Raw genomic sequence first — 18062 nt, forward strand, 5'->3', positions numbered from 1 at the left:
CAAAGCTGACCTTCCTTTGACTCATACATTCATAACCTTACCTGTCAGGTGCACAGGAGGGGTGCACAGATTCCTCTTCTGTTGCAGGGTTGTTGTTGTTTTTTATCTCTTTTTAGATTTGCTGCTTCCTTACATTGCTTATGTATAACATTTAGTCAAAAAAGACAACAAACATGTGGAAACAAATAGTAAATTTAAGTTATTTAAGCAGAAAAAGTAGAGACCTTTTACACGTGGCTGTTTATGTCACAGTTTCTCAAGAATTCTCTAACAGATAAAATAATCCACATATGCTATGAATAATCAGATTCTGGACCGATTCGTTTTGACTTTTAGTGATAAAGGGTAGAAATATGGACACCTTTGCTCAAAGGTACTGATGGGTTAAACGCATCATCTTGATACAGGTATCAAGATGATAGGTGCATTTGTTTTTCAGGTCCGATTTTTAACCAGTTTTTTACTCAAAAATGTCTTCAGTACTTGAAGGACCTTGGAGCCTCTTCTTTTGAATCAGATCTTCAGATCTTTTCTATGGTCACAGTCACACCTGCCATGTTTGGTCTGCTTTAAACCTGTCAGAGTTCTTTATCACTCTCGGTCTGGACCTTTTTGTATCTTTGGAAATTCACACAAGCTAACCCTGGTCCAGAGCAAACAACCAGAGATCTACTTTGTCAAGTTGTCTCGATTCCAAATGGATTCTGGTGTGGTTAGTTTCTGCTCTGAATTTGAACTGGTTTGATCTGACCCAACCTCACAAGCCTCCATATCAATTAATGTGATACTGTCTGTTTCTTGGCAACAGAGCTGTAAGCATGCTGTTTTGAGGCTTGGAAGACAAATTCCAAAATAGGAACTAAAACATCTTACAATCTGCTTTAAATGAGCTGCCTGTAATAATTTTTGCAGCTCTAATAATGCGGAAAAATATGCAGAACAGGGGTGCTTCAAGAAAGACTTCCTAAGTAGTTTTCCTCCATGAACGGATCTGTGCCCTCTCTCTTGTTATTTCTGTCCAACTGGATCAACAATTATCTTGAGATTCTTATCAAGAATTTCCTCAGACAGATTTTTCCATTTATCCTCCCTTTGACAGTAAAATATGGCCCCAAACCATGATGTTCCCCTCTCCTAACCTGATTGCTGCTTCACCTTTGTGTCAAAATATTGTGCTAAATTTTTTTTCTTCAGTACTAGGTCTGTCACCACATTAGAGTATACTGTTGTTTTACGAGTAAAGAAATGTGCCTGCCTACACTGTTTTCTTTTCTGAGACTGACTCCTCAGACTATCTGGTGTGAGCCTACGTTCTGGTGAAATTCTCACTTTAACATTTAGAAATATGGCTTTAGCAATTCTATTAGTAGGTTTTGCAGTAACTAGATTGTGATGCTCTTGGTTGTACCTATCATTACAGGCTCTTCATGTTTTAGGACTAAACCAGATATGTTAAATTGTATTAGTAGGTAGAAGTAATGTTTTGAGACTTTCTTTTATGTGTCCAGCTCTAAGTGATTCGTTTTATTGCTTAATTGATGAGCTGGTGTGGTTTTTATAATTTGTGTGTGAGTGTCTTGGTTTTTACTGATATCTTGCTTGCATTTCTCTTCCATAACATTCCAATTAGATGTTTAACTGTGGAGAAAATATTTTTTATACTTATTTCCCGACCCAATTTATATATTTTTTTGGTTATTTGACATTTTCAAGGTAAGGTGATTTATTTATTTACTACTGATCTGAAACACCCTCTTGGTTGTTTAGAATAAATATTTTCTGGGTATTCTTCCTTCTCTTTTTTTGTTTCTTTCCAATCTGCCCATTTCAGGCCTTTTTCCTCCAAGTCTGCTGCTTATCTATCTTCTCAAAAGTTTGTATTTTCTTTTTATGAAATCATTTTCCTTATGTTTCCACCTTGCTGTGCTCTGTCTTCTTTCCTTTGTTTTCCAGTTATCCTGAACTCTGAACTGCCCCTCATCAGTGGGTCTGTATTTTGTTTTGCCTCATTTGGTAGAAACAATTTTTTTTTTTTACTCAAAAAGCAAAAAAGTAAATCTGAAATTTATTTGAAATATGATAAGTCCATGTTTAGAAGGATAATCTGACGATGTAATCTCTTCTAAAATATAAGTAGATATTTTAATCACATTATTCATTTACAATATGTTTGGATTACTAACCAAGTAATCATCTATTTGACAAGGTTCAGAGCTGCTCTTTTTGCTGTTCTTTTGTTTTCCTCCTGTTCTCCTCCAGACTTTAGATCATTTACACTGTGGGTGTTTTTAAATGAGAAAGTTTATGTAGAAATCTACTGCCTCAAACCTTGATGCAGACAAAAACAGCCTCTTTGATCAGGAGGATTAGCTCGATTCGAAGTGATGAGCTGTCGTCCTCGGTTAGACGGACGGTCATTCAGCCTCTCTGCAGTCTGCAGGAAGAAAATTACATATCGAGAATAGATATTTTGGAAAGAATTTAGGTTTTACCAAACCTCATTAGAATAATTTTGGTTCTGTGGAGTTATGCCACCATCTAACTCTGACTATAAAATGCATCATTTGTTGTAAATCTATTAGGGCTTATTTTATTCATTCTTCTTTCTCTTAACCCACGTCATTGTGGTAAAAAAAAAAAAAATACCTTTATACCTTTTAACACCACCTTTTACAGCTTACAAGCAATATTTCTTTTGTATATTACTTTGTTCATTAGGGCGAGCTGGAAAAGCAGCTCCTTCAGGCTAATCCGATCCTGGAGGCCTTTGGAAATGCCAAGACCATCAAAAATGACAACTCCTCTCGATTTGTGAGTTTGAGGTTTAAAGTGCAAGAATCTGTTTCATTTACTGTTTTTTTTCTCGCTTTAAAAAAAATTCCTGCTTTTTTTTTTTTTTACCAACCTCCTTCTCAGGGAAAATTCATCCGCATAAACTTTGATGTGACGGGCTACATCGTTGGAGCTAACATTGAGACTTGTATCCTTATTGTTTCTGAAATGGTAAATCCTACAGTTCAGGCTATTCTGGTAGTAAGTCCACCTGCAGTGTCATTATAATACTGTCCCAACGATAGCTGGGAGACGGAGTCTAACAGATATGTTCATATCCCTTAAATATATATTTCTTCTTTTGTTTGTTATAACCACAAACTTTATATTTTATGATATTTTGTTCACTGTCTAAAATTTATTTGTAAAAAATCTCCACCTTTTTGAAAATTAAGCTGTTCTGTAAAGGCCTCTAAAGGTTTTTTTTTAAATAAAAAGCATAATGTAGACCATAAAAAAAATGATCTAAAGTTTTTGCTGGCTGCGGAGTGTTCCTTAACTGGCGCCTGCTCTCAGATCTGCTGGAGAAGTCCCGATGCATCCGACAAGCAAAGACGGAGAGAGCTTTTCACATCTTCTACTACATGATTGCTGGAGCTAAAGACAAACTGAGAGGTAAGATGATTGTCAGAACATGTATAATATATATATAATATTACTGAAAAGGGGACAGATGGTCATACAAGTACGGGGGGAAACAAGCATAGTTTGAAAACATCAGAGCAAAGAAGAGGGGCTTGAAAGAGCTTTCAATTAAAGAGACATTATGTAAGTTTTAACTGAAAAATATCTTTAAAATAGCCTTATTTTTTTTTACCCTTTCCAACTATAAAGTTGATTGATGAGCAGACTGGCACCTTAGTAGTTCGGCACCGATTCATCTATAAGTTTGTAGTTTATTTTCCTTAATTTACTCCTGGTCGGATATTCCAGCGCTGTTTGCGTTGATGTCATGGATTTTGTGGATACTCATAAGCAACTAGCATCCATCTGAACTCAGAAAACAATGCCAACTCTACGTAAAGTGAAAAAAAGTAAAATAAAATAAAAAAAATTAAAAAACACATGAGCGCGAGCTACGAGAACTAGCAGAAGACCACTGCAGTTCTGTGTTTTGGCCAAAGGTGGCAATATCATTTGAAAACTCCATAATACCTCTAAGTTGTTGTTTTTTTCCGTTTGTTTTTGACTTCTGTTCTTATTCTATCATCAGAGGACCTTCTGCTGGAACCCTTCAGTAACTATCGCTTCCTGAGTGCGGGCCATGTTCAGATTGCTGGGCAGCAAGATGATGAGTTATACGAGGAGACCATGGAGGCAATGGACATCATGGGTTTCACTGAGGAGGAAAGAACTGGTATCACTAAATTACTCACTTATTTTGAATCGCATTTCTGTTAGTTTGATTGCAAAATCCTGCTATCTTTACCTGTTACATATAGGGCTGGGTGATATAGCTGAAAATGTATCTCAATAAATGTCCTAGGGCTGGGTGATATAGCTGAAAATGTATCTCAATAAATGTCCTAGAGATCAATTGATATAGATAACTATTGATTAGTGTTTTGTTAACCTATTTGAATTTAGGGTCAGGTAAAAAAAAAGACAGAATTTAGATTGTAAGCCTAAAACAATTTAAAACTACCCCTTATCCTTTTAAAAAGAGGTCAGCCCAACCACCAAATTGCTTTGTTTGGCTGTGAGAGTTTAAGGGGCCTCCCAGAATGCCTTGTGGTTCTGGATCAGAGGTTCAGTGGAATTATTGAAAACTAAATCAAATGTATTTTCTATTTCTATTAATCTGGTGTTTATATATTGATACAGATTTATTTTCCAGCTCTAGTTCCATACAGTGACTGTACCTTTCCAGTTACTTCATGTGTTTGCTCTTTTTATGCAGATATACTGAAGGTTTGCTCCACGGTAATGCAGCTGGGAAACATCGAGTTTAAGAAAGAAAGGAATCAAGAGCAGGCAACCATGCCAGACAACACGGGTTAGACAGATTGACGTCCTACAAATCAATTTTTTTTGTCTAACCCCCCTTTACCAATTTGATTATTGAATAATGTACTTTATTTATTGGTTTTATGAGTTCATCACTCTTCTCGTCTCCACAGCGGCGCAGAAGGTTTGCCACCTACAGGGCATCAACGTGATAGACTTTACCAAAGCAATCCTCACCCCTCGTATCAAAGTTGGCAGAGAGGTCGTGCAGAAGGCCCAAACCAAAGAGCAGGTGCCAATGATGTTAACTGATTAAACCGTTTACTATAGACTCATAAGTAGTCGCTATATAATAATCAGCACTCTTGCTTTTTGTTGCTCCATATTAGGCTGACTTTGCTATTGAAGCTTTGGCTAAGGCCATTTTTGAGCGACTTTTCCGCTGGATCCTGGGTCGTGTCAACAAAGCTTTGGACAAGACCAAACGTCAGGGAGCCTCTTTCCTTGGAATCCTAGACATTGCTGGCTTTGAGATTTTTGAAGTATGGATATATTTACCTGTCACATACTTACTTTTGCAGACCCAAATGCCTCAAGGTAATAATTCTTGCATGGTAGAAGACAAGTGATGTTTACCTTGTGCTGTGTGATCTGGTTGTTTTTAGGACAACTCATTTGAGCAGCTGTGCATCAACTACACCAACGAGAGGCTGCAGCAGCTCTTCAACCACACCATGTTTATCCTGGAGCAGGAGGAGTACCAGAGGGAGGGCATCGAGTGGAACTTCATCGACTTCGGGCTTGACCTGCAGCCCTGCATCGAGCTCATCGAAAGGCCGGTAATGAGTACCGACTTGCTAAAAATCCCCACTGACATAGGAAGAAGAAGTTTAGAATATTCACATATTTGGGTGTTTCCTATTCTTCAACCTAGTGGTGTTTCCTCTACAGAACAATCCCCCCGGCATCTTGGCCCTGCTGGATGAAGAGTGCTGGTTTCCAAAAGCCACAGATGTCTCCTTTGTGGAGAAACTCATAAACACTCAAGGAAACCATGTGAAGTTTGCCAAATCTAAGCAGATAAAAGGCAAAACGGAGTTCTCCGTTCTTCACTATGCCGGAAAGGTGAACATGAAAGAACAATGCATTGATCTTGTTAATTTTCTGATATACTTTTATTTCATAAGACATACTTTAATTTATTCTGAAATACCATTTAAATGGTTCAGATCTCTGAAGGTGGTTAAAAGGTTTATTTTTAATTTGTTTACCTTTTCACCTACTTTGAATACTACTTGTAGATAATAATCCTTTTAGATAACAATGAGATTGTTATCTAAAAGGATTCACATTTGTTAAAGGTCTGTAAAGGTTTATTTGCTTTTATTATTTTCCAGATCATGATTTAGTTAAATAAAGTTTTCATAAATGTTTAAGGTTCCAGATGGTTAGTGGTGAAGCAAGCTTTTTTTAAAGTTTGGGGGTGTTGTTCATCCATGGGTGGCATCACATTTGAATTGAGATTCTAATTGGCTGTGAGTTTTGTTTTTATCATTTATTTTAACATAATCTCATCAGGCTTTCCAAACTGTTTTTTTTTTATGCTTAGGACATAATAAACAATAAAAAGCAACCAATAGACCTAAGTCTCTACCTTAAATCCTCTAAAATGCCCAAATGTGCTTTTATAAACTGATGCCTTCTCCATCAGCCTATAACCAGCACAGCTTGGTAGTAGTAACATTAAGTTGATTAACGTTTTGTTAAAAACAAGTATAGTTTTGCTGTATTGTGATTTATACTTTTACTTGAGTAAAAATATGATGAAATATCATTATTCATGGGTAACCCTTTATTCAGTGAAGAACAAAAAAAAATGCACCAGAGAGCCACACACCTACAGTTCATGTTTTAATCAGACTTATTTTTATTACTCAAACTTCTCTGTTGTAATGTAATTTTTTTGTGCCTGTACTGCTGAGTCATTTGAAGGTTTAGTGAATGTTCAGCAAACAGTGTACTGGAAGTGACTAGCCCTATTACTATCTATGTACTTTACATTACATTACATACTATAAGCATCAGTTTTATAAGGTTTATACTCTAATAAGACAAACTTATTCTGATACTATTTCAACTGAAATAGTTCTATAGCTTTTATCTTTTCCACATTTCTTTAAAACACCACTATTTGAATACAAGTTTGCAAATCAGGTTTTATGATCACTTGGCTACTTTTAAACAATACGTTTTAACTTCTGGGTAATTTCCTAAATTACTTTTTTTCTTTTACTTGAGTAAAGCTTTGTTTAAATTATTTTGCTCCAACTTGAGTACAAATGTTGTGTATTTCACCCAGCTCTTATAACATAAAAGGGAGCATTGATGGAGACTGAGCTCAAATTTATACATACCGGTATACTTTAGGGCTCATATTACGCTAAAAAGTTTAATCCAAAACACTAGTTAATTTCACAGCAATATCTCTTACTGGATTTCTCATGAAAATGTTTTCTTATTTGGTCTTTTTCCTGCCTCTATTTTGATTATACAAAGTGACAATAAGACAATTAAAATCTTAAAAGGGTCATGAATCTGACATGACTGAGAGAGACTGTTTTCCTGGAAAATATATGCTAGCACATCCAGAGAAACAAGATGGTAGCATCAATATCTGTCCATACTGTACATACCAGTGTTTCCGCAGCATGAACTGAACAAGCACAAGACAGGAGGAGGGACTTAAGGCATTGCAGCCAATAAACGGAAAGAAACAGGAGACGGATGGGGTAAGAAACAGGACAGAGGGGGTAAATAAAGAGAGCACAACACAGAGGAAAAGAAAGAATCAAATGTGTGGTTATTATGACCCCAAAAACCCCACAGATGCACCACCTCTTGATTCTTTAATCCAGTTTTCTTAAAGGGAGAAAAAAATCTGAATTCTCCAAATGCAGTGGAATGTTAACATCCATTTATATGTAAATGAAAATTAGATATTTGAATTGCTACATTGCAGCTAGAATTTACACATTTAAACCAGGGGTGTCAAACTGGTTCCAGAAAGGGCCGTGAGGCTGCAGGTTTTCTTTCCAACCAAGCAGTAGCACACCAGACTCCATTCATCACATCAAGTCATCATGTTAAGACTGGACTCACTTGATGAGGTGACTGGAGTCTGGTGTACTATTGCTTGGTTGGAAAGAAAACCTGCAGCCATACGGCCCTTTCTGGAACCAGTTTGACATCCCTGATTTAAACCATCAGTGTTATCATTCATGGTGATGCCTGATTGCTCACAAACATTCTCTAAAGTAACACACTCATTTCTGTTTTTTAGGTGGATTATAATGCCACATCTTGGCTTACAAAGAACATGGACCCTCTAAATGACAACGTAACAGCACTGCTCAACAACTCCTCCAGCCAGTTTGTGCAGGACCTCTGGAAAGATTGTAAGATAACAATGCACCAACATTTTTTTCTACTTTACAATCCCATAGATATACCCATATTCTTTTATAAATGTAAAACCTTGTATTTTTTTGTGTTTGTCAGCGGACAGGGTGGTGGGTCTGGACACATTAGCCAAGATGACAGACAGCTCCATGCCAAGCGGATCAAAAACCAAGAAGGGCATGTTTCGCACTGTGGGACAGCTCTACAAGGAGTCTCTGACAAAACTCATGACCACACTGCACAACACTCAGCCCAACTTTGTCAGATGCATCATCCCAAACCACGAGAAAAGGGTGAAGCTGATATCTCTGTTGGTATATGTATTAAATCATAACTATTACATACATATTCTAATTAACTATTAGAATTGAAACATTTTTAGGCAGGCAAGCTGGATGCACACCTGGTCCTTGAGCAGCTCAGGTGTAACGGTGTATTGGAGGGCATCCGAATCTGTCGACAAGGTTTTCCCAATCGAATCGTTTTCCAGGAGTTCCGGCAAAGGTGGTTAAAGCGATTAATTAATCTTCAAATCCATTTTTGAATAACTCGAGGGTGATGGTGACCTTCTCTCCATTTCTGCACAGATATGAGATTTTGGCAGCAAGTGCTATTCCTAAAGGCTTCATGGATGGCAAACAAGCCTGCTGCATCATGGTGGGAACATTTAAATTATTAATCTCTCCTCTTCATGCCCAGATCCACCCTGTTACTTTAGATGGCCATATTAAAAATCTTATGTTTGTACAGATCAAGCATCTTGACTTGGACCCCAACCTGTACAGGATTGGACAGAGTAAGATCTTCTTCCGCACAGGAGTGCTTGCCCAACTGGAGGAGGAGAGGGATTTAAAGATCACCGTGATCATCATCGCTTTCCAGGCTCAGGCGAGAGGCTTTTTGGCCAGAAAGTAGGAACAAGCAAATTTTCACACACAGAATTCTGGCTGGTTTTATTTGCCACTAGAACGATTCCATTATGCTGTTTTTCCCCTGTTGATTTCACGTTTTGGATTTGAACTGTTGTTTTTTCAAAGGGCATTCGCCAAGCGGCAGCAGCAACTAACCGCTATGAAAGTGATCCAAAGGAACTGTGCTGCTTACCTTAAACTCAGGAACTGGCAGTGGTGGAGACTCTTCACAAAGGTCTGCTTGAAACATGTATAACCATGTCACACAGGAGCATGGTTTTATTGTATATGCTCGGTGTTATGCAAGGTTATCCTTAACAAAAACTAGTTCAGAGTTTCATTTGCATACGTTAATACCGACTTTTATACACCATCCTAATGGTGAAACATGTTACTGCTGTGCTTTTCTTCATAGTTAACTATCTAAATATTTTGAACAAAGTCTATAGTTTAACCATACAGGAAGTTGACATATATATATTTTAGGTAGTTACATTTGCAATATATATGCTGTTAATTGCATTTTCCCATTTTAACTAACAGAAACTAAACAAATGTTGATTAGAAATTTCACATATTATTTTAACTGCAGCAACTCTCAATGCATGATGGTCTTCCTTCTTAAAACAGGCTCCTTTTGATAAGGACATTCTTCACACTTATGGTTTACACAGTGTTATTTCAGCACTTCTCCTTAATAGGATGGATAAAATGAAAAGTTTCTAAGTGATGGAAAATCAATAGCGTGGCTATAATGTCTCTGCTTATCATTTGCAAACCCACTTGGAGATTCCCTGACTTTAGCAGGCTCTGCATCACCAGAACTTGACCCATCTATTTAGATAACTAGGCCATTAGCCTTCAGTTAAAATTTATACTGAAGAACACAATGTGTTTTCCTCTAAAGGAAAAAGTTAGAGCTCTTTTCCAAAAGTTTTTCCAAACTTTAGAAATAATTTGATTTGTTACCATGTAAAAGTCTGCAACAAGTTGGGACCTGTAATAAAAAAAAAATACGCCTTAAGTTTAAAGTTCCACAAAACATTGAGGTTAACTTATAAGCATGCTCATTTAAATTCTTTTGTTAACAAAACTTAATAGTTTTCCATCAAGAATATGGCTATTAAACAATTTAAACAATTTTGAATTTAAGATTTTTAAATTTTCGTTTCAAATAACAGGTCAAGCCTCTGCTACAAGTGACCCGACAGGAGGAGGAAATGGGCCTAAAGGAGGAAGAGTTACAGAAAGCCAAAGAGGTGGCAACAAAGTTTGAATCAGAGCTGAAGGATATCACCTTGAAACACACTCAGGTAAAGGCTTACACCAGAGCTACCTATCACATTTTTTATTTGACAGTGCAATAGTATCAAAAAGTTAATTTGCTGCTATATAAAAATATATACGGTATATCTAGTGCTGGATCTGGAGAAGTTCTAAACTAAAGACACTGTTGTGTCTTCTTCTAAATCTTCTAAAGAGGATGGTCATTGTTGTCGCCAATGTTCTTCATTTTATAAAGAATCTTTCTTTGTGACATCATCTCAAGAGGTTCTAGAGGAATTTCTAGAACAGAGACAGCCTCCTTTATTAGTCCTTTGAGCTTCTTGAATGAGCCAATTTTACAGGGAGGAAGATCAGAAGTGTTTAAAACTGAAGCTCACCAGCAGGGGACAATGGTCAAAGCAGGGAAGACAGAGGGGAAAAAATAGAGTAAAAAAGGTCAACAATAGATCGAACATAGCAATTATACACATGATCATGAAGGATAGCCATCTCCAAATATTAGCACACCCCCAGGCCCAGAAGAACAAGGTCCCGAAAGAATGTCACTTAATCATTTAAGGTCGTTGGTAATGTCAAAACCTTCATCTACAGACAACTATGGAAACTATAATCCATGTTTTTATTACATTGCTCTTCAATTATTGTAATGAACTCTGTTGAAGTGAATCATTGTTCTCTGGACTACTTCTTCTCACATTCTCAGAACCTTGGGTCTGCTGAGCATAGGGTTGCCACCGTTTTTATTTTATTGTGCTGTTTTTTCCAAGTAAAGATTAAAGTTCAAATCCTTAAAGGCAACCATGACAGCGGCAGACGTGAAGCTAATGGGGTCCTGTTTAGAGGCCCATTTATTTTCTTTACATATTTCTTTATATCTATATATCTCCAATACAAGGGACCAGCGAGCCATTAACCATTACGCCATTAGTGTTCAAATTTACCAAAGGAAGCAAAAGAAGAAAGGAGGCTGTTTATCATTTTACTTTCTATGTTACAGGTTGTTGAGGAGAGAAATGCCCTGCAGGAACAGCTCCAGGCAGAGACAGAGCTGTACGCAGAGGCGGAGGAGATGAGGGTCCGACTGGCAGCTAAGAAGCAGGAGTTGGAGGAGATCCTCCATGAGATGGAAGCCAGACTGGATGAAGAGGAAGAACGTGCTCAGACGCTACTGCTGGACAAGAAGAAGATGCAGCAGCAAATGCAGGTCTGATGTTTAGTTTTGCAGTTTGTGTTCTTTTATCTCTGTATTGATAGGAGATAAAACTCATTTCTGGATTTTTTTATTTTTTTATTTTCTTGCAAAAGGAACTTGAGGAGCATTTAGAAGAGGAAGAGGATGCCCGTCAGAAGCTGCAGCTGGAGAAGGTGACCTGTGAAGGAAAGATAAAAAAGCTTGAGGACGACGTTCTGGTTATGGAGGACCAAAACAACAAGCTTCTGAAGGTGTGGTTAACCCAGAACCATTAATCTCAGACTTCTGGCTGTTCTTTACTGGGGGATTTTATTTAAAAGTATTGATGCTTTATAATGTAGGAGCGTAAGCTGATGGAGGAACGAATTGCTGATTTTAGTGCCAACCTGGCAGAGGAAGAGGAGAAATCCAAGAACCTCACCAAGCTCAAAAATAAACATGAGTCCATGATCTCAGAGTTGGAGGGTAATCATCAGATGTTTGAACGTGGAACAATATGTTGTTTTTAATAGTGAGATTCTTAAGTTGATTTCTAAACTCTTCCAGTTCGCCTGAAGAAAGAAGAAAAGACTCGCCAGGAGCTGGATAAGGCGAAGCGCAAGTTGGAGGCGGAGTCCCATGACCTACAAGAACAAATAGCTGATTTGCAGGCTCAGATTGCAGACCTTAAAGCTCAACTTGCCAAGAAAGAGGACGAATTACAGAATGCATTGGCCAGGTAACATCCTGCACCTGCAAAAGTCTTCATACCTCATAGCAACATTTTATTACTTTTGCTAAAACACCAAAATATTAGGTGACAAAACACAAATTCTATGTATGAGTTGGAAGAAAACTCATGAATGGTTAAATATAATTCTAATGAGCTGAAACTTGGAAAATGATAGTCTATCTAATCAGACAATTTATTTAGCAATGTTTTTTCAGATTTGTTTAAGCTCAGTCTGTGTGCCAAGAAAATCAAAGCACAAGATGATTCTTCTGTATTTTTTCTGCCTCCCACACACAGTTAGAAACTGCTTTATTTACCAATAGTATTTAAAAAAATAACATCAAAATAAGAAATGTAAATTTCAAAATATTTCTAATTTACCTCATAAAGTTATAAATAACTGATCTGAGCTCAAGTTACCACCAGGTTTACCCTTAATCTTGTCAGGTTAGAAGATGAGACTGCCCAGAAAAACAACGCTCTGAAGAAAATCAGAGAGCTGGAGGGACACATATCCGACCTGCAGGAGGATCTTGACTCTGAGCGAGCGGCCAGGAACAAGGCAGAGAAGATCAAGCGGGACCTCGGGGAGGAGCTGGAGGCACTCAAATCAGAGCTGGAAGACACTCTAGATACCACTGCCACTCAACAAGAATTAAGGCGGGTCATTTAAAAAGGAAATGATGAAAGCATTCTTTGAGTCATTTAATAAAAATCTAAAAACTGTGCTGGTTCTCTGTCCGTCTACAGAGCCAAACGAGAGCAAGAGGTGACCCTGCTCAAGAGAGCCATGGAAGAGGAGAACCGCACACACGAGGCTCAAGTACACGAGATGCGACAGAAACACACCCAAGCTGTGGAGGAGCTGACTGAGCAGCTGGAGCAGTCCAAACGAGTAGGCCTTTGTCTTTGACCCACAAGCTGTCCTTTTTAGTAGTAGCTTTAATGACTTTCCAATTTTCTGTTCAGGTGAAGTCCAATCTGGAAAAGGCTAAACAAGCTCTGGAGAAGGAAACCTCTGAATTAACCATGGAGGTGCGCTCGCTCACTCAGGCCAAACAGGATGGTGAGCACAAGAGGAAGAAGTTGGAGGGTCAGATAGCGGATCTGCAGTCCCGCTTCTCTGATAGTGAAAAGCAAAAGGCTGAGCTGGGGGAGCGCTGCTCTAAGATCACTGCAAGTTATTTCTTATGCTTTTTTTCCTGAAATAAGCACTGGGATTGAAATATTGGAATACAGGAAAGCTTAGAGGTATTTTCCCCTTTGCAGATTGAACTGGAGAGTGTGACAAACTTATTGAATGAAGCAGAGGGCAAGAATATCAAACTAAGCAAAGATGTTTCAAGCCTTTCTTCCCAGCTCCAAGATACACAGGTATGTGCTGAAATGGTGAAACTCGACGTGGGACCTTTTTTTTTCTGCTGTAATACCTTTGGAGCTGGAAAGCTGCCCCCCTCTCAACCATTGCTTATTCACAGGAGCTGTTGGCCGAGGAGACACGTCAGAAACTGCAGATCTCTACAAAGCTGCGACAAGCAGAAGATGACAAGAACAGCCTGCAGGAGCAGCTGGAGGAGGAGACGGAGGCCAAGAGGAACGTGGAGCGCCATGTTTCCACCCTCAACATCCAGGTTAAGAATTAGTTCTTTTCTTAAACAATATAGAGAATTAAGTGAAATAAAAAAACATTTTTTTTCTGTCCTTACAGTTATCAGATGCAAAGAAGAAGATGGAGGAGATGTCTGGTAATATAGAGCTTCTGGAGGAGGGGAAAAAGCGGTTGCAAAGAGACCTGGAGGCAGCCAACACTCAGTTTGAAGAGAAGGCCTCAGCATACGATAAGCTAGAGAAGACCAAGAACCGTCTGCAGCAGGAGCTCGAGGACACGTTGATGGACCTGGACAACCAGAGACAGGTTGTGTCCAACCTGGAGAAGAAGCAGAAGAAGTTTGATCAGGTAACTCGAAAATTAATCATTCCGGTTTTGAATTTAACCGAAATTTGTTCAAATTCAAATGTTCCAGAAATTAATGTGTTTGAAAGGAGTTTCTTAGAGAATTACATTAAACGGGTGATGTTTTCATCTGACCTTCAGATGCTGGCTGAGGAGAAGAGCATCTCCAGTAAATATGCAGATGAAAGAGATCGTGCAGAAGCCGAGGCCAGAGAAAAGGAAACCAAGGCTCTGTCACTGGCGAGGGCTCTGGAGGAAGCCCAAGATTCCAGAGAGGAGCTGGAGAGGGCCAACAAGGCCCTGAAGACTGAAATGGAAGACCTGATCAGTTCCAAGGATGATGTTGGAAAAAATGTTAGTTCCTGAAACTTCTGTCAGTAGATTTTTGCCTAGAAATTATTTTTAGCCTCCTTGTTAATTTGAAAAGATGCTAATTGCAGGTACATGAGTTGGAGAAGTCCAAACGAGGCCTGGAGGCCCAGGTGGAGGAGATGAAGACCCAGCTAGAGGAGCTGGAGGATGAGCTGCAGGCAGCTGAAGATGCCAAACTGCGCCTTGAGGTCAACATGCAGGCCTTGAAGGCCCAGTTTGAAAGAGACCTTCAAGGGCGGGATGAGATGGGAGAGGAGAAGAAGAGGCAGCTCATTAAGCAGGTAAAGAAGCCTTTAGAACTACAACTGATTATTTTCAGCTCGAATTAGAAAGAGGCTTTAATGTAAATATTAAATGCTAATTCACACAAACTGCAGGTCCGTGAGCTGGAGACAGAGCTGGAAGATGAGCGTAAACAGAGAACCCAGGCTGCAGCAGCCAAGAAGAAGCTGGAGACGGACATGAAAGATCTGGAGAGTCAGATAGAGACGGCCAATAAGGGACGAGATGAGGCCATCAAGCAGCTTCGCAAGCTCCAGGTGAGAGTGAGGGGATGGATGAGTGGAATCTACAAGAGGGAGCATTCCTAGATTTCTTTTGGGTCTTTGTGCATGGGGCTCATGTTTTATTGTGCATGTGGTGTCTTTTAAAGTATTTTAAAGCCTCTAAAATTAGTCAGATCTGTCATGTTACAATCCCAAACTTCAGGGCTGTGAATCTAACTGAGGACCAGACAGAATGGATGATGGGTATCTGTTTAATTTGGCTGAATTTAGGTCTGGACTTTGACTTGGCCATTCAAACATGTGCTTTGCTCTAAACTCTTCCATTGCAGCTCATTTTGTATGTTCAAAGTCATTTTCCCACTTGAAGATGAAAATATGCTCAAGTCTTTATTGCCTCAAAATGGGTTTTCTTTAAGAATTGCCATGTTTTATGCTTCAGCCACCTTCCATTCAACTAACCAGATGGCTTTTTCCTACTAAAGGCCCTGTCACGCCTTGGAGATTTAGCCAGCGTATCCCTGACGTACGAAAAATCTGGAAAAAGACACATAAGTTGTAGAAGTTATGGGTACGTTTTGTATAAGTTATAAGCACGCTGAAACACGCTGGCACACGTCAACATACGGCGAGTATGTTGAGAAATTAGAGCATACGGTGAGCGTGAAGATGAGTGTGATGCAGTGGCAGCCGGCCCATAGGGGGCGCTGGGGCACCGCCCTCCCTGATAAGAAGAGAGAAACGTAAAATATATTTTCAGAAATTAACTCATAAATGTCAGTTTTACTCTCTAGACTGTGTACCTATAAGCAAAACAAATTATATAAACTACATTTCCCTATCTATTGTCATTAATTTGTGGATTTCCACAGACAGACTCCTACCGTCTCTGTTCTGGGGGCGCTGATCAGACTGACCCACATTTGCAGAGAATCTGTCAATCATGTACTATTGCTAGGTGAATTTAATGGCCAATCAGCGTCTCAGAACTTTATGGTTTTGGGGCGCTGAAAATACTGCGCTTTAACAGGCTTCTGAACCCAAGCGCAGGTGCAGACAGTTAGAGGGAAGATGGCGAATGTAACGACCGAGATGCAGCTTCCACCAAATTCGGTGAGATCCTTATTTATCTACCCGTTTGCCAGAAGAACATCCCTGTTGTAGGATATGAACATTTCATTTCATGGTTATTGTGACTGTGACGAATCCACCTCGTCGCTTAAAACAACCTCTCTAACTTTGCGCGCCACACACACATTCCTGTTATACTGTGTTTGTGAGGACCAATACACTCGCGCTGAGACCAGTAGCTCCATGAACTTAAAACACACAAGCTGTTCCTGGTTACCTGCTGGCGTATTGAGGGTGCACACTTAATATTTCAGTGGGGTTAGCCGTGTGTGGGTGTGGGTGTGTGGGTGTGTGTGTGTGTGTACGTGTTTATGCTACGGGGACTTGTCATCTTCAGTCTGGCTGCGTCTTTGCTGGGTTCAAACCCAGTTTGGTGTAATTGAATAAGTCAATGAATCTGTGTAAAAGAATTAAGTTGTAAAAATTATTTGTTTTTGTACATCAATTGTTTGTGGAGGTAATATATGGACAAAACTGATTAATGAGAAGAAATCAGAAATAAGAGAGCCTGATGTGAGGGGCTTAAACTATTTAATGAGGGCTGTGGGAAGAAAAGCGGCAATTTTTGTTTTCTGTTTCTTTATTACATTGCTGGTAACTGGAGGGAGGCTGAGGCCCAGAGTATCTTGTACATGTTTAGTTTCTTTTGCACCCTGTTTTGAGTTTTTGAGCTCAATAAATCACCAACACCGGTAACCCGACTGAGACTGGATTCTTGGAGGCCAAAGAACCCCGTCACAGTGACCCAAATCATCACTGTTACTGTTATTATATAGTAAATTAAATCATTACTGTTAAATTGTATGTATTGTCCAATTGTTTATTTGAATTCTTATTCCGGATTAGTTGGAGACATACACTAGGCTATATCAGCCCCACCAAAAATAGTTTTCACCAGCCGCCACTGGTGTGATGGATCCTCCCTGTGTTTACGCCTATGGCCATGACCAACGAACTCCCTAGCAGACATGATGATAGCAACATGAATCTGCTGCGACTGCAAACCTTCTTTCTTTTTCTTTTTTAATTTTTAGCGGCGGTAAACAGCATCTAGGTTAATATCTTGATCGAATAAATCTTTTTATGTAGGCCAGCCGCCTCTGGGCGCACTGCTGCCCCCCTCAGGACACTGGCTTTTGCATCATTTCATGAGCATTACTTTGCCGTGCGTCATGCATAAGTTAGGCTGTCGTTGGACATGCCCTCTGGACTCGTTATGAATACTCTATCTATACGCCCAAATTTGAAAAAATACGCTGTCTGGTGTGACAGGTGTGACAGGGCCCTTAGATACAGTTTCTTAAAGCATGTTCTTGCTGCCACTATTTTAAATGTTGGAAGTTCACAAAAAATTTTACATTTATTTAGTCACAACTTTTGAGAAACTAAAAATGAGTCTTCTTAAGGCTCTCTTCTTAATACTATTGCCCCATGGAGGCTAGATTTGCAAAGTGAAGCTGTCCTGTTGACCATTGCTTCCACTACATGTGCATCTCTTCAGTTCGTTTTAAAGTTATTACTGTTTAGGGTGTTGGAGTATAGTGGTTTGATACTGAATGAAAACCCTTGATGCAGTTTTCAGTGTCTTTTTACTTCTGCTTCACATTTCTGCTTTACTGTATTCTATTCATCAGTTTAAGAGTTGGACAAGCCATACATTTACCTTGTTTAAAGCTTGTAACCCAGATCAGATCGGTGTTTTTTCACAAGATCTTTTAAAGAAAAAGCTTTCAGCCAGCATCAACTCTCTGAGAAGCAGTCC

At 39.1% G+C, this 18062-nt stretch overlaps 1 protein-coding gene across 2 annotated transcripts in view; it reads left to right on the top strand.

Moving 5' to 3' along the window:
• Positions 1–18062, top strand: part of myh11a (myosin, heavy chain 11a, smooth muscle) — a 37124-nt gene that overhangs the window by 14945 nt on the left and 4117 nt on the right. For both annotated transcript variants that reach the window (XM_038290743.1, XM_038290744.1), the window contains 29 exons: positions 2719–2811; positions 2917–2980; positions 3349–3447; positions 4046–4189; positions 4733–4828; positions 4953–5071; positions 5169–5321; positions 5445–5618; positions 5731–5904; positions 8120–8234; positions 8338–8531; positions 8621–8742; positions 8826–8895; positions 8989–9149; positions 9276–9384; positions 10331–10462; positions 11434–11640; positions 11742–11879; positions 11970–12093; positions 12175–12346; positions 12788–13000; positions 13091–13235; positions 13310–13516; positions 13610–13714; positions 13819–13971; positions 14049–14297; positions 14436–14648; positions 14735–14947; positions 15044–15205. In XM_038290743.1, coding sequence (XP_038146671.1) covers positions 2719–2811; positions 2917–2980; positions 3349–3447; positions 4046–4189; positions 4733–4828; positions 4953–5071; positions 5169–5321; positions 5445–5618; positions 5731–5904; positions 8120–8234; positions 8338–8531; positions 8621–8742; positions 8826–8895; positions 8989–9149; positions 9276–9384; positions 10331–10462; positions 11434–11640; positions 11742–11879; positions 11970–12093; positions 12175–12346; positions 12788–13000; positions 13091–13235; positions 13310–13516; positions 13610–13714; positions 13819–13971; positions 14049–14297; positions 14436–14648; positions 14735–14947; positions 15044–15205 — 4320 coding nt within the window. The remainder of the gene's footprint in view (positions 1–2718; positions 2812–2916; positions 2981–3348; positions 3448–4045; positions 4190–4732; positions 4829–4952; positions 5072–5168; positions 5322–5444; positions 5619–5730; positions 5905–8119; positions 8235–8337; positions 8532–8620; positions 8743–8825; positions 8896–8988; positions 9150–9275; positions 9385–10330; positions 10463–11433; positions 11641–11741; positions 11880–11969; positions 12094–12174; positions 12347–12787; positions 13001–13090; positions 13236–13309; positions 13517–13609; positions 13715–13818; positions 13972–14048; positions 14298–14435; positions 14649–14734; positions 14948–15043; positions 15206–18062) is intronic.

This window comes from Cyprinodon tularosa, unplaced genomic scaffold (genome assembly GCF_016077235.1).
Source record: "Cyprinodon tularosa strain WSP-4 unplaced genomic scaffold, ASM1607723v1 ctg287, whole genome shotgun sequence".
Classification (NCBI taxonomy): Eukaryota; Metazoa; Chordata; class Actinopteri; order Cyprinodontiformes; family Cyprinodontidae; genus Cyprinodon; species Cyprinodon tularosa.